This window comes from Salpingoeca rosetta (genome assembly GCF_000188695.1).
Source record: "Salpingoeca rosetta unplaced genomic scaffold supercont1.2, whole genome shotgun sequence".
Classification (NCBI taxonomy): Eukaryota; class Choanoflagellata; order Craspedida; family Salpingoecidae; genus Salpingoeca; species Salpingoeca rosetta.
In genome coordinates this window covers 1,166,727-1,183,300 of record NW_004754932.1, presented here as the reverse complement: position 1 = coordinate 1,183,300, position 16,574 = coordinate 1,166,727, and the positions used below count along the sequence as shown (strand labels likewise).

The following is a 16,574-nucleotide window of genomic DNA, read 5'->3' as shown; positions in this document are numbered from 1 at the left end:
ACGTGTGTGTGTGTGTGTGTGTGTGTGTGTGTGTGTGTGTGTGTGTGTGTGTGTGTGTGTGTGTGTGTGTGTGTGTGTGTGTGTGTGTGTGTGTGTGTGTGCCTGTCCACTACGGCACGTGACCGGTTTCACGGTGGTGCCATCGCCTGACCATCCTCATCACCACTGTACCTGTTGTTCCATGACCGACAGCGCGTGCTCAAGTATCCGCTGCTCCTGCGTGAGGTGGTCTCGTCCACAGACCTCGACATGTCCTCGGCTGTCGACGCAGGTGTGTGTGTGTGTGTGTGTGTGTGTGTGTGTGTGTGTGTGTGTGTGTGTGTGTGTGTGTGTGTGTGTGTGTGTGTGTGTGTGTGTGTGTGTGAATGCCGTGCCGTGCGCTCAGCCCACTCAATCTCCAAGCTCGTGCACACACATGACGCGTTATCACGACACCTACATCCCCACACTGCTCAAACTCTGCAGCGTCGCGCCTTGCCGAGCAAGCGAACCTCAACATGAACAACCCGCAACACCGGCTGAACAAGGAAGACATATCCGGGCCAGAGGGCGTGCAGGTGAGCACCGCAGCGCCCATATGGTGCTGTTGTTGTTGTTTAAGTAGTAGTAGTAGTTGTTGTTGTTTGAGTTGTTGTTGTTGTTGCAATATCTCACTTGCAGTTCACCACCACCACCACTATGATCACTATCACTATGATCACCTCCACCTCCACCACCACCACCACCACCACCACCACCACCATGATCACTACCAGCGCGCTGCCCTTCTGTCGTCCACTTCCGATGTTCTCGCCTCGTCATCATCGTCGTCGTCATCATCAGCAGTGGCACTGCGTCCCCCGGCCCCGCCATCAACGGCAAAGCCGGGACTTGTGTCCCCACCACCACCACCACCCCCGCCAACATCAAAGCCACAACCACCACCAGCACACAGGCCACCACCGCCAGCACACAGGCCACCACCGCCAGCGCACAAACCACAGCCATCGCCACCACCACCACCATCATCATCATCATCATCGCCACTGCCAGCTCAGCGCAAGACAGCGATTCGACCGCCACTGCCAACAGCATCAACAGCAGCATCGACAACCACACCGTCGTCATCATTGCAACACCAGGCAGGTCTGCAGAACGACCAATCAGCCGTCACATCGCTACCGCCGCCGCCGCCATCGAAGCCAAGGCCAAAGGCTGCCATCACTCCACCACCACCACCAGCACACAAACCACCGCCACCAGCACACAAACCGCCACCAGCAGCAGCACACAAACCACCACCGCCAGCACACAAACCACCACCACCAGCGAAACCAGCTGCTCTGTCGTCGTCAAAACCAGCCAAGCCGCCAAAGCCAGCGGCGCTGCGACGACCACCACTGAAGCCAACACCACCAACACCACCACCCCCACCAACACCGTGATCACAGTGGTCGAGCGTGTGGTTTGAAGTAGCGCACTTGTTGTGGCTGCAGCAGCGGGCCCTGTTTGCAGTTTGGGTTACCTTTTTGGAGTTGTGTCGCTCTTTTCGTGTAGCCGTTATCGCTGGCTTGTGGTTGGATTGGGGGGGGGGGGGGTTGGTTGGTTGGCTGGTCGTTTGGTGCGTGGTGAGGTGTATGAACTGGGCTTTGAACTGGGCTTTGAGTGAGCCCTCGCCCAGCATGGGTTATGCGTAGTTGTAGGTACGATGGTGGTTGTGGTGGTGGTGCGTTGTCTTGTGCCTTTGCTACTCGAGGTTTGTTATGTGTTAATTACATACAACAACTAAAGCACGATTAGCCAGAGTACAAACGAGGCAGAGAAGGGAAGAGACAGGGAAGAAGAGGGTTACAGGGAAGCAGCATGAACGCGTTGGGGGAAGGAAATCACGCTCATGCTCGGCAGATGGCATCGGAAAAGAAGGGGGGTGGGGTGGGGTTTGTGAGGTAATGATGGTGCCACGAAAGGAGGGCCCAGTCATCTCCTTCTGCCTGACTGTTTGCTCTTCTTGTCCTTCTTCTTCTTGTCCTTGTTCTTTTTGTTGTCTTTCTTGTCTGTCTTGTCCTTGCTTTTCTTCCGCCATGGCAGTGGTACTCTTGGCAGCTTGAGCTTGCGTGTTGAGCGTGAAGAGCTGTTGCCGCCTGTCTGGCTGCCATAGCGTTGCACTCGTTGTAGCGATCGTCGTTTCGCTTCCTCATACTCTCGTCTAAATAATTGGTTTTGTGTTCGATGTTACGGTGTGGTGTCAGGACGGGCGCATGGTTAGGTGTCAAGTGCACACAGGAACGCAATCACGAGCACACATGGGTGCACACAAGCACATGAACGCAATCAATCATAGCACGCCTGGGTGCACATAAGCACATGAACGCAATCAATCATAGCACGCATGGGAGCACATGGTGCGCACACACAGAAGAAATACACACAGCATCCCTACACACACCAACGCACACACACGCACACACACACGCACACACATACGCACACAAAGCATCCCTGCAGCATTGCATGCCAGTGCTTACAGTCGCTGTTCGCGCTCAGTGTTTGCCATGAGCGGCGCCATCTCCATCTCTGCTTCAGCGCGCGCAATCTCTTCTGGGGTTGGCTGCCTTTTCCTGTTTCGCCGACACAGCTTCCAGCACCACAACCGACATGCCTTCTTGTCCCTGCTTGACATGCAACAAAAGCAACACCAAGGCACGCAGCACAGCACATACGGTGCGCTTGTCTCAGCGCCAATCGTCCGACTCCGCCGATCCGTCTCAACACCACCGCCACCCATCGCCAGTTGGTGTCCTGTCTTGACGCCTTTTTGTGGTGTTGTGTGCCTTGTTGTCCTCCACTCCACTCTTCCTTCCTCCTTCCTCCTCCTCCTTGTTTGTCTTCCTTGACTTCGTGGACACCACTGCAGCGTCATGTCTCAGCTTCGCACCAAGATCACCCAGAAGGTCATGCTGACCCTGGACTCCTTGCAAAAGGGCATCACGGTACGCCTTTGCCCCCCCCCTCAAGCGCATTGTCTTGACGTGTGTGTGTGGTGGATGTGGTGTTTGTTTCAAGAGGCTCGTTTGTGTTTGTTTGTTTGGTTTGGTTTGGGTGTTTTGAATTGTGGGTTGTGTGTTCGTATGGACACTTCACTTTGTCTGCCCATCTCTCCGTTTCTCAGTGTTTCTCTTTGTACGTTGCACCAACTGATGCTATTCCCGCCTATTGCTGCGATGGCACTTGGCAGGACTCCAACTTTTCCAAGACGGGCAAGCTCACAGCCAAGGAGGTGCGTTGTGTGCATTGTGTGTATGGTGTGCATTTTGTGCGTGAGCATGTTGTGGTGCTATTGTTATGTCCTTGGACAACAGGGGCGATGTTGTTGTTTCTCCAGCCGTCTCCTTCAATCACTCACCACGCGTGTAATCAACTACAATTGCACCTCTCGATGATGTTGGCAGTTTGTTGAGGCCGGGGACTTCCTTGTCGCCAACTTTCCATCGTGGTCCTGGTGCGTGCGCATTGCACCGCTTGAGATGCCGCTTCTCACCTTTGCTCTGATCGAACCCATTGTTTCGTGGCTCACACACACAATCCCTGAGCAACGCGTTTGGTGGCTTTGACTCATCGTCTGTGGCACACACACACACACACACACACACACACACACACACACACACACACACACACACAGGGCCGCGGGATTGGCTGAGAACAAGCGGTCACACCTGCCAGATGACAAGCAGTTTCTCATCAGCAAGAACGGTAGCACCCATGTTACGTCTGCATGTAAATGCCAACGTCGTGCCCCTCGCTGCAACGAGTCACACGCATGCAACCACACACACACACGCACACACACACACACACACACACACACAATATCACCCGTTCTCATTGCCTTCACCTTGCCTGCTTGTGCAGTGCCGTGCTTCCCGCGCGAGGAACGTGAAATCCAGCTTGACGAGCTGAAGCTGGATGACGACGATGACGGCTGGGTGCAGACCAGTCTTGTCGGTGCGTCACAAGCCACATCGCCGCGCCTTGCACTGTTGTTCTGCTGCTCTTTTACACTCCTTCTGCACGAGCGTACGTGTGCATTGACGCGCCCACATCTGCGAATCGTGTACCGCCATCCCACTTTTCACACACACACATACACACATACACATACACATGTATGCGTGCATGCAGGGGCACCGGAGGCGTGCGGGGTTGTGCCCGACCTTGAGGACGACGTGCCGGTAAAGGCGCAGGAGGAGCTGGACGACGATGCAGCGGAGGCGGATCTCGACGATGTGCCCACCCTCGACGATGACGACGACCTCGAAGGTGAACAGTCAAGGGAGGGGCAGCTGTGGCTGCGTTTGGTGTGTGAATGTGTGGTGAGGTAGCAGCGTGTGTGTGTTGCGAAATCGTTGTCCAATGTTGCATTGCAACGCCTGACGCGTCACCCATCCCTGCTGCTGCTGCTGCTGCTGTTGCTGCTGTTGCTGCTGCTGTTGTACAGGCGCATATTACAAGGACGCCGTGGAAGACGACGACGAGGTGAGATGCACAATATATGCGCGCGCACGTGCGTGTACAGATGCTTTGCAGGCCTTCTTCATCACGTGTCTCGCCTGTTTCTTTTGTCGTCGCCAGCACGGTCACCACCGCTACCACCACCACCAACCCCTCGCATTTCCGCCATCTGTGCACTTGTGTCTTCGCGTCTTCTCTGCTCAGGCTGCGCTTGACCCGTCTGGCGATGCCGACAACATCAAGAAACTCCGCTCCTATGACATCAGCATCCACTACGACGCACACTACTCGGTGTGGGCATGCGGTTGTTGTACATCACCAGCCAGCACGCTCCCACGACATGATGTGCACTCATTTGGCTACTTTTCTCTCACCCAATCGCTTCTTACTTTCCATCTCATCATCTAAACCAAGTTCCACCCATCCTCTCTCCACACCCTCACTTTCACACTCACACCCTCTCCGCCCTCGCCACCCCTCGTGTCCACATCACCGCGGCCAAGACGCCGCGCGTGTGGCTGTTTGGCTACGATCCCGACGGCAAGCCGCTGCAGGGCGACGCGTGGAAGGCGGACTTCAGCCCCGAGCACGTCGACAAGACCGTCACCTTCGAGCGACACCCGCACCTCGGCTACCACTGCGCCTCCATCCACCCCTGCAAGTGCGTTGCCTCGGGGGTGATGTGTGGAGTGGTGTGGACTGACGTGGGGTAGAGTGTGTATCTGTGTGTGTGTGTGTCTGTGTTCATGTGTGTGTATTTGTATCACAACCAAGAGCTGCCCACTGCGCTCCTTTTGTGATACCGGCCCGCTCGTCCACCACATCCGTCCCCGCCTCATTCTCCTCGTTTTCGCACGAATCAAAGGCACGCTGAGGGCATGAAGAACACCGTGGAGCTTCTTGTTGGCGACCAGGGCGCCGTCAGCGCAAAGTTGTACGTCAATCTGTACCGTGCTGATGACATCTGCCCTCGCACTGCTTCCCCTCTCGGCCGCATCTGTGCGCATGCAGTGCTTGCTTGAGTTGCGTGGTGGTTTAGACAGTGGCTTGCTGTGGTTCCCTGTAGCTTCTGCCCTCCCCGGCCCCACTCGTCCCTGTCGTGTGCATTTCTTTTCATTGTGTACGCGTCAGCGTCAAGTGGGCTCGATTGCGTCCAGGGAACGCTCACACACATGTGCACATGCCACTAACCCTTCCCCGCGCTCTGACCATGCGACGCCACACCACACCATGCTGTGCTGTGCTGTGCCATTGCAGCTACATGGTCATCTTCCTCAAGTTCATCCAGGTGCGGCCCGCACGTGTGTGTGTGTGTGTGTGTGTGTGTGTGTGTGTGTCTGTGTGTGTGTGTGTGTGTCTGTGTTGGGTGAGTTGTTCTTCTCGCAGCGCCCCTTTGCTTATGCGCCCTGCCGCTTCCTGATTTCTGCCGTTCATGCATCTCACATGCTCACCAACGAAACCCCAACCTCAAATGCTGCCCCTTTGTGCCCTGTGCCCAGTCTGTCATCCCCAACATTGAGTACGACTACACCAGCAAGTTTGAGGTCTCCCCGCGCCAGGCTGACTGAACGCACAGCCTCGTACGTTGCGCTCGCTCGCGTGTGTGTGTGTGTGTCTGTTTGTCTGTGTCGCTGCGCGTTGATTGTGGACTCGAGAGTTAGGGTTTACTTTGGGCGTTGATTACGGCATTTCAACCGCACGCACACACGCACGCATACATGCACCACCACCACACCACGATTCACATTCTGCCTTTCTCACTTTCCTGTCTTCTTCTTGTTCTTCTTCTTCTGTTTCGCCGATGTGTCACCCCCGCCACCGCTGCTGCTGCTGCTGCTGCTGCTGCTGCTGCTGCTGCTTTGTGTTGTGCCCGTACCCTTCTTGCTCTTCTTCTTCTTTTTTCGCTTCTTCTTGTTGCTGAGCAGCGCGGACGCCGACGCGGACGCCTGCTTCTGCCGCTGCAACACTGCGTTGAGCTTGCGAAGCAGCTTCTCCTCGTGCGACTCAACCCCAAGCTTCTCCTCAGACTTCTGCTCAGCACGCGTGGGGTGTATTTGTTGTTTGGTGTTGTGTTGTTGTGTTGTCGTGTGGTTGTTGTTATGGTGGTGATTTGTGGTATTGTGGTGTTGAGGATGCATTCATACACGAACCTGAACGCTCATCGACTTCAACAAGCACGAGAAAGGAGGCGCAGAGGGGGACAGGGAGCGAGGGAGCGAGAGAGTGTGTGCGCATATCGCATCTCGTGCACACACACACACAACACAAACACAAACACACACACACACACTTACACACTTCACAACACGCACCTGTTGCAAGTGTTCCTGTGTTGCGGGGCTCGGTCGCATGAGAAAGAGCCGGCCGCCATTGATGGTGATGATGGGCACGCCGGCGACGTGTTTGAACTGCTGCATCACCTGCGGGTCCTGCGTCGCAATCACGTAGCGGTGCTTGTTGCTGTCGCCCACCATATCCTTCAGGCAAGCGGCAGCACTGCATCCTTTTGCGTGGCCGCAGTGGCGGTTCTGAAAGCGGCGAAGTACGAGCTTTGGACCAAGAAACTGATCACGGTCCTTCAACGCAGCAGCCAGTGTGTCAAGCTCACTAATCAAGCAGCGTGTCGTCACTGCCATGAAGCGTGCGCGCGCGCGTTATGCGTGTGCGTGCAAGTGTGTGTATACGCGAGTGTGTGTGTGTGTGCGTGCGTGCGTGCGTGTATGCGTGCGTGCGTGTATGCGTGTGCGTGCGAGAGTGTGTATACGCGAGTGTGTGTGTGTGTGTGTGTGTGTGTGTGTGTGTGTGTGTGTGTGTGTTGGTGAGCAAATCAGCAACAAACACATGATTCAGAAGAGCAGAGCAAGATGACATACAGCTACTCCACCACCACACACACACACACACACGCACGCACGCACACACACACACACGCACATGGCTTACATAGCTGTACGGTCGAGGCAAGGTATCGTGGTAGCTGCTCGGCAATGTGCACTTTCACTCGCAGGGCTGCCTGCGCGAACGTTCCATCCACTGCGGCATCATAGCAACAGGAGCAGGAAGCGCATGAAGAATCCACGTGAGGGAGCAGCCACCAAACATGTAACTGTGTATGCACGAGCACACAAACTGTACAAGCCCATGCGCGTGTGTGTGCATGTTTGCATGTTTGTGCTGCTGACAGTGCTTGTGGTTGAGCTCACCAATCACTTGGTACGGTTCGTGGAAGCCAAACGCGCTCTGGTACACGGCCAAGACCTTCTTGGCCTTCTTCGTCTACCCCAACAAACCCACATGCACACAGAGTGAGACGGAGCGTGAGACGGAGCGTGAGACGGAGCGTGAGACGGAGCATGAGACGGAGCGTGACTCCTCTCTTGCAGGCAACAGGCCAAAGGAAGAGAGCAGAACACGAGAGAGGGGACCACGCACACAGGCAGACACACACACACACACTCACACACACTCACACACACGCACACACACACACACTCACACACACTCACACACGTACTCGGTTGATGCGCATGGTTGGTTGGTGCGTGTGTGCATGTGCTCGTTGTCGTGTCCTCTTTCCTTTTCAAAAGGAATTTTGGCGCAATGGCGTTTGTTGTGGTGTTGAAGGAGGAGGACAGCCGATACAAGCAGGTGAGCATGGGCTGTGCTGTGTGTTGCACTGTGTGCGCTGCATTGTGTTGTGTGCTGTGTTACGACGTATCGGCAGCGCGGCTTCTTTGCAAGTGTTGCTTCTTCACCCATTCATGCCACTCACCCTCTACTCCATCCCGCGCAGGCGTTGGCACCTGTGCTGGCTGGCGACCAAACAGCAAAGGACGAGGCGCAGGACAACAGTGGCAAAGATGACGGTTGCAGCAAAGATGACGGCAGCTCCTCCAGTGATGAACGCAGCTCCTCCGCCAGGTTACAGTTTGTGCCTGTGCTCCAGGTCGAGCACACCAAAGGCGAGGCTGTGGACAGACAACTACTGGAGTTGTTGCACACATTACCCAACGCGGGCATCATTATCACCAGCAGCAACGCCATCACAGCAGCAACATCCGCGCTAAGCCCTGCTGCTCGACAGCTCATCAAGGACAAACCAGGCTTCTTTGTTGGTGACAAGACAGCCACAGCAGCAGCTCATGCGCTTCAGCTCAAGGTGTGTGTGTGTGTGTGTGTGTGTGTGTGTGTGTGTGTGTGTGTGTGTGTGTGTGTGTGTGTGTGTGTGTGTGTGTGTGTGTGTGTGTGTGTGTGTGGACTGAGTCAGCTTCCAACACACCCTTGTTCCTCGCGCCCGTGTTGCTCACACCCACACGTTGTATCAGGTGGCGATTGTCGCCAACAAAGCCAAGGAGCTCGGTGAGCGGTTGGTATCCGAGGTGCCGTGCTCATCGTACATCTTCCTCTGCGGCGACCCTCACCGACCGGAATTACCCACCCTCCTTCAAGCACACAGCGTACGTCAGTCCATGGAGCGGAAGAGTGTGTGTGTGTGTGTGTGTGTGTGTGTGTGTGTGTGTGTGTGTGTGTGTGTGTGTGTGTGTGTGAAAGAAGCGTCACGTAACAAGCACATGCAGACACATGCACGCACACACATGCACGCACATGCATACAAACACATGCAGACACATGCACACACATGCATGCACACACATGCACAAACACACATACTCTCTCTCTCTCTCTCTGTCTCGAATACTCAAGCCCTGTGTGCCTGACTCATGCTACAGATCCCCTTGCACGAGGTGGTGTGTTACTCGTCTGTCATCAAAGATGAAGCCATCACACACGTCCAACAGCTGCTGCAGGACTGCCCATCACCAATCCTCGTCATCTTCAGCCCATCTGTCGCCCGCAGGGTCAACGCGCTTCTTTCAACAGGTGGGCGCGTGTTGCCTGACTCGTTCAACAGGGTGGTTTGCCAGTGTACCCTACAACAGACAGACAGACACAGACAGACAGACACACACACACACTCACACACACACACTCACACACACACACAGACATACAGACAAACAGACACAGGCACACAGACAGACACACTCACACACACACACACACACACTCTCTCTCTCTCTCACACGCACACTCACACGCACACACTCTCTCACACGCACACTCACAAACATCACAATCGTAATGGTGTTTAGATGCTGCGAATAGCGCGCTGGCAAGGATGGTCACTATTGGGCCAACAACAGCGGCAGAGATTACGCGAGCGCCTGTGTTTGTTGCTGAAAAGCCAACGCCAGCACACGTCGCACATGCACTCGAGCTGGCATTGCAACACCACCCGCACGCGTCGTGATGGGTCGATGCCGTCCCACACCCATACCCTGCTTGCCTCACTCACTCGTTCTTTTCACCTGTGCGTGGTTCGCACTGACGCATCAACCGCGCACACCGGAATCGTTCTGTATGTATTTTGCCTCCATTGCTTCTATTGCCATGCTGATGCTGTGTGTATGTAGTGTGTGTTTATTGGGGAAAACTCGCTGAAATCTTACACTGCTCCCAGCGCTCAAAGATGGGGAAGGCAATTGCGGCAAAACAAAGGGCAGCGGTGCGTATGGGCGAATGTGTGTGAGAGCACGCGCCTCATAGACAGAAAGAAAAGTGAATCAATAGATAGATAGATAGAAACCAAGTGCCTCGGTGCGAGGCTCATGTGTAGTGCTGCGACTGTCGCTTAGACAGTTGCAGGGGGCTCTGTTGCGGCCGGGCCACCCGGGCTTCGTGAGGTCACTGGGGCGCTGCGTGGCTGTCCCTCATCGTTGTCGGTGGTGGCGGTGGCAGCGGCGGTGGCAGCAGTGCCGTTGTTGCTGTCATTGCTGCGCTGGCCGCTGTGGCCGGGGGGTGTGGTCTGCGGATGCTTGCGCTTGCGGGTGCGCTTGCCCTGTTGGTGGTTGCGCTGGGCTTGAGCGCGCGCTCGTTGTACCGTCTGGGTGCTCTGGCGGGGAGTGTGTGTGTCTCCCGCCCGGACCGAGCCCGGCTGGTTTTTGCCCCGCTTGTCGTGAGGCATCTGGCCGATGCACCGGAGGTTCGCGTAGCACTCAGCCTTGCATCTCGCGATGGACAACACTTGCCGCCAGTACGTGCTGCTGTGCATGGAGGTAAAAGTGCGCACGTGTGGTGGTGTTTGTGGGTCCGTCGTGGACATAAGGTCGCTGCTGAAGAACTTCCGGAACTTCGAGCCCCAGGCGCCCGAGCCGGCCTCGATCGCAATCGGCACAAATTTGAAGTCGCCCTGGTCGCGTAGGATGGCCTGGTACTTCTTGATCTTGCGTTGTTCCGCCTGCGACGCCGCGTAGAGGTTGACTTTGGCGGCCTGTGGTTGGTACGAGCTGGCCGCGGGGGCGGCAAACACGAGGTCAAACACGGTGTAATCGCCAGACTTGTCGAAGCTGAGGATGTCACCGCGCTTGCCGCCTGCGCCTGGGAAGCCGGAGGGCTCTTGTGTCGCGCGGCGGTTGAGCTGCATGAAGGCCCGGGCAATGGCGTTCTGCATGTAGTCGTGCCGGCCCGTTCTTGTGGAGTCGCAGACTTCTGCGTGGTCCAGCTTCATCTCGCGCCCGCAGCAGTAGCAGCTGCCTGATGCACGCGACTCGGAGCAAGGTGTCCGAATCCGCTGGCTCAGAGCAAACCGAAACACCTTGTCCGACATCCGTAGGTCCTTGCAGCTGGGCAGGGCCAGGAGCCACTCGTAGCCGCCGTGCAGGCTGGCTCCTCGTTGAATGGCTCGGTTGCGTGGGTTCTCGTCCCAGCCCGTCTTCCTGTCCATGATCTGGGTCAGGAACTGCTGCAAGCTGCGAGCGTCGTGGTTTAGAACGTCCCTCGTGTCACGGGGGCCGTCGTCGCCGAGGTGCAGATCCGCGATGGCTTGCGCTATCTCCGCCTCCAATTCGGCGCCCGGCGTGGTGTATGCTTGGAAAGGGTGGTGAGGGCTCTTGCTGAAGCTGCAGACGGAGCCGAGGAAGGCGGCGGGGGCGACGCTTGTCTGCCTCCGTAGCCCAAGGCCTCCTTGTTTGATGGGTCGTCGTGCCCGCGTCAGGGCCCGCGATGACAGGGGCTTGAAGGCGCCCATCATGCGCCGAAGCTGCTCCGCGATAATGTCGTCGAGCGCTTCGCAGTGCTCCTTCGACCGACGGGTCGTGCGCATGAAGTAGCCGGACTTGGTCGTAATGCAGTACCGAAGGAACTGGAAGACCAGTTGCGCCGGCAAGTGGGCGCTCGCCAGGTCGAGAGCCCTCCGTGTCTCGTCGAGGTGGGATGCCTCGTATGGCCCGAAGAGGGGGACGCCCAGCACTTTCGCGGTCTGGTCGCCGTAGGGGATGACGACCGTCTTGTCTTCATTGATCTTCAGCCCCGTCCGGCGGATCTCCATGTCGAGCCGCTCCGCGGCCGCCTTGACGTCATCGCGCGGGCCAACGATGTAGGTGTCATCAAGGTACGCGACGACGGTGACCGTGGGGTGGGCCTTGTCGGTTTCCTTCAGCGCGTGGATCGTGGCGAGGGCAAAATACGCCGGTGAGAGCGGACCGCCCTGCGCGATGCCATCGCGCATGTGGAGGGTGTCGCCACCCGGCGTGACGACGACCGGTGCCTGGCCGTACGTCGCCAGGAAGCAATGTGCGAGGCTCGGGAAGCGGCGGCTGATGGCGTCGTAGATTGAGCGTCGCGTCACTGCGCCAAAGGCGTTGGAGATGTCGAGCGCCTGCGCCACGTGGTCCCGGTGGGCCCGCAGGTACTCACGCAGGCCATGCACGATGCACTCTGTGCCGGCGGGGATGCCGACGCCGAGTTGGTGCGGGCATAGGGCGTCGGCGATCTCGGCCTTGTGCGCGCTGAAGACCGTCTTCTCCAGGAGCTTGGCGATGCTGTCCATGGGGACCACAGGTCGGATGCCGCCATTGCTCTTCGTCAGCGGCACCACGCGTCCACCCATGAGGAGTGGCATGCGCTTCCGAAACTTGCCATGATATAGCGCGTTGACCAGCTTCGGCAGGGATGCTCCGTGCTCGTGCAGCTGCGCCAGGGTCGCGGGCGTGAGCCCGGTGGCGCCCGCCGCCGCCTGCCTGTCCAGCGTGTACAGCGCATCCGTGATCTTTTCTGCCGGGAGATCGTCGATGGTGGTTCTGGCGAGTGGCCCGTCGCCGCCAGCGTCGCCGCCGCTGTTGTCGTCGCCCCTGCTGGGCAGGCCTGCGCTGCCTGTCGTGATGATCTTCTGCTTCACCTGCTCCTTGATGTCGTCGCTCCACTCCGCGACGGAGGCGGTGTCGCGGAGGATCGAGTGGCCTTTGGACATTTCTCTTTGTAATCATGATCGAACAGCGAGCATGTCAACAGCCACATCACAGCACATCAAACACAACAATTGCTTCTTGGATGGGCAGCAAAGCGGCACGCTACACATGCACCATCGGGGCCAGCCAAGAAGCGCACCAAGCAAAAGCGTACAACGAGCTGGCTAATACGCAACACAAGCACACGTTCTCGCACACGTGAGCGCTCACCTGGCACAGCACACGAAATACACCTCACACAAACATAACGTGTCCAATTAACACCACTGAGGCAACGGGAAAGCTGAGGTGAGAGGGAAATGGGACGAAACAGAAGACACAAGCGAGCGAGGAGCATATGAGCAACGCACACTGACGACGCTCGCGCCTGTCCAAGCAAAACAGGCCAGAACAGAGGAATTAAGGCCAGGGCAAGGAGGAAGGAAGGAAGACAGAAACGCGAGCAAGGGAAGAAGGGAAGAAGGGAAGAGGGAAAGGGCAAAGGGGAGGAGAAAGAAAAGAAACGATTGGGGAGATCGGGGAAGGAAAAGAAGTGCAGCCATAAGAGGCCGCAGGCACAGCGGCGATGCAAGATGCATCAGTGCAATGGCAGACGCATTACGCGCTGGTGCCATCGCGGTACCGCAGCTTGAGCTCGCGGCCCTTGACAATCTTGCCCCAGCCAATGAGGCGCCAGTGCTTGTCAATACGGCGGCTGAGTGCAATGGCCTCGCCAGGCTGCATCAAGCAATGCAATCAGAGAGCGAGCAGCAAAGGGTGAGTGGCATCACAAACCTTAGCATCAGGTCAAACTGCGCAACACTGATTAACACGCACCAGACCTCAACTAGGCACCACCCACAACCCCAACTTCCACACACACACACATACACGCACACGCACGAAACAGGCATCAGAACAGAAACCAACATCGCTCTCCTCCCTTCCCCCCCCCCCCCCCTCGACAACCAGTCTTGATGGTTCACCCACTGACCTCTGTGCAGACGGGCTGTGTGAGCGAGACCTTGGCAAGATCGCCCTTGACGCTCTGGACACGGCAGCCGGTGGACAGGGAGCCAATGTTGACCATAATCACCTCGCCCTTGCCCAGCTTGCTGACCTTGGCGGCCTTCTTGTCGCCCTCCGTCTTGACACCAAGGAGGCGGCGCAGCAGGAAGTAGTGGATCTCAAGCTCGCTGTAGACAGGAGGAAGAGCACCAACGCCGCCGAGGACCTGACCAACAAGACGGTCTGCACGGCACAGCGTGGGGTCGATCAGCGTGCCCACGCCAATGAGGCCGCCAGGCACAGCATACTGCAGCGAGTTGCGCTCGGCAAAGAGCGACACAACCCGCGACTTGATGGGCATGCACTTGAACTTGTTGCCAGAGTCCTTGGTTACAATACCAGGGCGCACCTCAATCTCCTGTAGTTGGACAGACACAGACCGAGAGAGACAGACAAACAGAGGCAGAGAGAAACGAAAGTGGAAGTATGCACAAGTTCAGGTGAGGCAAGGAAACCCACCAGGAAAACGCAAAATAACACACACGCACACACGCACACACACACACACGCACACACACACAACAGCAGCAGCAGCAGAAAATGACTGAAAGCAGGTCCACCAGTGCAAGGGGGGTCGGACCTGTCCATGCTTGAGGATGCCGTGGAGGATACTGCCGCCGGCAACGCCGCCCTGCAGGTCATCGACCTCACACCCGGGCTTGTTCACGTCAAAGGAGCGGATGACAATGAGGCGGGGGTCGGAAAGGAAGTCGCGCGTGGGGACGGGGATGTAGCGAGCAAGGTACTCGCACACAGCCTCCACGTTGTACTTGAGCTGGGCCGAGATGGGGATGATGGGGGAGCCCTCCGCCACCGTACCTGTTGGTGTTGAGCGTTAAAGAGTTGAGTGTTGAATGTTGAATGTTGAATGTGGAGTGGAGCACGTGGCACGAACGGAGTCAGGACGCAGACAAGAACAAGACGACACGACACACACAGTCGAGCTGCAAACCGCTGCAACGGCGCACACACGTACAAACACAGAGAGATACACACATGTATGCACACACGAGCACACATGCACGCATTTACACGCGCATGCATGGCCCATGCGGATCGACGCACCTTTGATGAAGGCTGTGATCTCCTCCTTTTGTTGTTTTGCCTGGACCTTGGTGATGAGGTCAACCTTGTTCTGGATGACGAGAATCTCCTTGAGCTTCATAATCTCGACGGCAGCAATGTGTTCCGCAGTCTGGGGCTGGGGGCAGGACTCGTTGCCCGCTGTGTCGTCAAGAACAGTGGACGTGAGCATTGGACGCAGCACAGCGCAAGCAGCAACCCTAGCAGCAGCAAAAGCACAGCAGAAAAGGCAGCAGCAGTGCACACACATCACATAATCACACGCGCGCACACCACTCACATACACGCGCACGAAAGACCGACATGCACACATATCACACACACACACAAAAGACAAATATACACACACCAATGAGGAGGAGAGCGGCGTCCATGACGGCGGCGCCGTTGAGCATGGTGGCCATGAGGATATCGTGACCAGGGCAGTCAACAAAGGACACGTGGCGAAGCAACCGCAGGTGACCCTCGCAGCCGGGGCGTGGGCAGCGGGACACATCAGGGTGTGAGCTGCCTTGGGACCTGGTGCGCGACAAATACGGTGCGTGCGCATGCACATGCATGGTGAGCAAATCAGGTAGGTACGACGGTCACCACTACCACCGCCACCGCGAACGAGCTTCAACCTCGGAACTCATCAAAGGGTCGCATGCATGCATGCATGCGTAAAGGGCACTGCCGCAACTGCCACACAACAAGTTCCCGACATGTCTTTGCAGAAAGGAACTCACTTGTATCTGAGAAGAGGAGGGCACGCACTGCACCTGTAGATCTACAACGAGGTTGCAGCACGAGGGGCAAGTACAGCACACAAAGACGCGACGCAAGCATGAGGATATGGACGCGAAACAAATGCATGCGTGCACGCATGCAGCGCACACATATGTGCGCCATCCACGACGAGACACATGGCAACGCTGCATACAGTCGTGGAAGCTGCTTCAGCAAACCGAGTGGGTGCATGTTGCAAAACACCACCGGGTTCTGGTGCGCAAACAGCATGAACGTGGGTGCGCGAGGGGCTCACCTTGGCGTTGGCGTAACCAAGCTTGATGGTGATGTTTCGTCGCAACTCGCTCTTGAATCGAACTGTCTGCACGCCAGAGATGGCCTTCACAAGCGTGGACTTGCCGTGGGCGACATGGCCGATGGTGCCTGCGTGACATCGAGAACAGGGAGGGAGAGGAGGCGACGAACGTGAGTCAAGAGATCAAGCAACATGCGTATGTGTGTGTGTATGTGGTGTGCATGAATGCATGCATGCATATGTGGCGAGAAATTCGAGAACACGGACGTGTGCGGCATACACGACTTGTGCGCCTTTGCATTATTCAGTGCTTTGCGCGACGCACAATTGGCGCGCAGACTCGTGTGCGCGCATGTGCGTGTGTGTGTGTGTGTGCTTGTGGAGGAGGTGTATGAACGTTGCGTGGGTTGTGTGGTCTTGAAAACATGGTTGATGGGTTGATTTGATTGGTGCATGTGTGGCTGGGACTCCTTCCGAGTCAAAGTGAAGCGCGTACCAATGTTGATTGTGGCTTGGCGGCTGATGATTTGTGGGGACAGGGGGTTCAGCTTGGTTGCATCCTGTGGAGAGGGGCCGAGAAACACATGGAGGCAACGGCGGCGTTGGGAAACGCAGAGAGACAG

General features: G+C 56.9%; 6 protein-coding genes across 6 annotated transcripts in view; 3 read left to right on the top strand and 3 right to left on the bottom strand.

Moving 5' to 3' along the window:
• PTSG_00831 (uncharacterized protein) overlaps nucleotides 1-1,577 on the top strand; it is a 3,015-nt gene extending 1,438 nt beyond the window's left edge. The window contains exons 2-5 of the mRNA XM_004998242.1: nucleotides 193-271; nucleotides 466-557; nucleotides 756-934; nucleotides 956-1,577. Of these exons, the coding sequence (XP_004998299.1) occupies nucleotides 193-271; nucleotides 466-557; nucleotides 756-934; nucleotides 956-1,424 (819 nt within the window). The 3' untranslated portion in view covers nucleotides 1,425-1,577. The remainder of the gene's footprint in view (nucleotides 1-192; nucleotides 272-465; nucleotides 558-755; nucleotides 935-955) is intronic.
• A 1,203-nt stretch (nucleotides 1,578-2,780) lies between these two features.
• PTSG_00830 (uncharacterized protein) lies at nucleotides 2,781-6,652 on the top strand. The gene is made up of 13 exons (XM_004998241.1): nucleotides 2,781-2,969; nucleotides 3,215-3,256; nucleotides 3,429-3,478; nucleotides 3,662-3,732; nucleotides 3,892-3,984; nucleotides 4,162-4,299; nucleotides 4,478-4,515; nucleotides 4,696-4,782; nucleotides 4,995-5,152; nucleotides 5,357-5,425; nucleotides 5,749-5,779; nucleotides 5,991-6,071; nucleotides 6,417-6,652. Exons 1-12 carry the CDS (start codon nucleotides 2,898-2,900, stop codon nucleotides 6,057-6,059), a joined length of 918 nt encoding a protein of 305 aa, XP_004998298.1. The 5' UTR covers nucleotides 2,781-2,897; the 3' UTR covers nucleotides 6,060-6,071; nucleotides 6,417-6,652.
• Nucleotides 6,136-8,129, bottom strand: PTSG_00829 (uncharacterized protein). Its single transcript, XM_004998240.1, has 5 exons — nucleotides 8,006-8,129; nucleotides 7,695-7,767; nucleotides 7,435-7,524; nucleotides 6,804-7,120; nucleotides 6,136-6,521 (listed from the first exon to the last, which is right to left on the bottom strand). The coding sequence occupies exons 1-5, from the start codon at nucleotides 8,018-8,020 to the stop codon at nucleotides 6,249-6,251; spliced, it is 768 nt and encodes a 255-aa protein (XP_004998297.1). The 5' UTR covers nucleotides 8,021-8,129; the 3' UTR covers nucleotides 6,136-6,248.
• On the top strand, nucleotides 8,061-10,027 carry PTSG_00828 (uncharacterized protein). The gene is made up of 5 exons (XM_004998239.1): nucleotides 8,061-8,139; nucleotides 8,285-8,650; nucleotides 8,817-8,948; nucleotides 9,222-9,372; nucleotides 9,645-10,027. Exons 1-5 carry the CDS (start codon nucleotides 8,092-8,094, stop codon nucleotides 9,800-9,802), a joined length of 855 nt encoding a protein of 284 aa, XP_004998296.1. The 5' UTR covers nucleotides 8,061-8,091; the 3' UTR covers nucleotides 9,803-10,027.
• A 156-nt stretch (nucleotides 10,028-10,183) lies between these two features.
• Nucleotides 10,184-12,799, bottom strand: PTSG_11648 (uncharacterized protein; the record flags this gene model as incomplete). The annotated part of the gene is made up of 2 exons (XM_004998238.1): nucleotides 10,184-10,444; nucleotides 10,478-12,799. 2 exons carry the CDS (start codon nucleotides 12,797-12,799, stop codon nucleotides 10,184-10,186), a joined length of 2,583 nt encoding a protein of 860 aa, XP_004998295.1.
• A 595-nt stretch (nucleotides 12,800-13,394) lies between these two features.
• Nucleotides 13,395-16,574, bottom strand: part of PTSG_11647 (eukaryotic translation initiation factor 2 subunit 3) — a gene marked incomplete at both ends in the record, with an annotated part of 3,353 nt that continues 173 nt past the window's right edge. Inside the window, 8 exons of the mRNA XM_004998237.1 lie at nucleotides 13,395-13,514; nucleotides 13,771-14,202; nucleotides 14,425-14,663; nucleotides 14,910-15,068; nucleotides 15,277-15,446; nucleotides 15,656-15,696; nucleotides 15,952-16,079; nucleotides 16,448-16,511. Of these exons, the coding sequence (XP_004998294.1) occupies nucleotides 13,395-13,514; nucleotides 13,771-14,202; nucleotides 14,425-14,663; nucleotides 14,910-15,068; nucleotides 15,277-15,446; nucleotides 15,656-15,696; nucleotides 15,952-16,079; nucleotides 16,448-16,511 (1,353 nt within the window). The remainder of the gene's footprint in view (nucleotides 13,515-13,770; nucleotides 14,203-14,424; nucleotides 14,664-14,909; nucleotides 15,069-15,276; nucleotides 15,447-15,655; nucleotides 15,697-15,951; nucleotides 16,080-16,447; nucleotides 16,512-16,574) is intronic.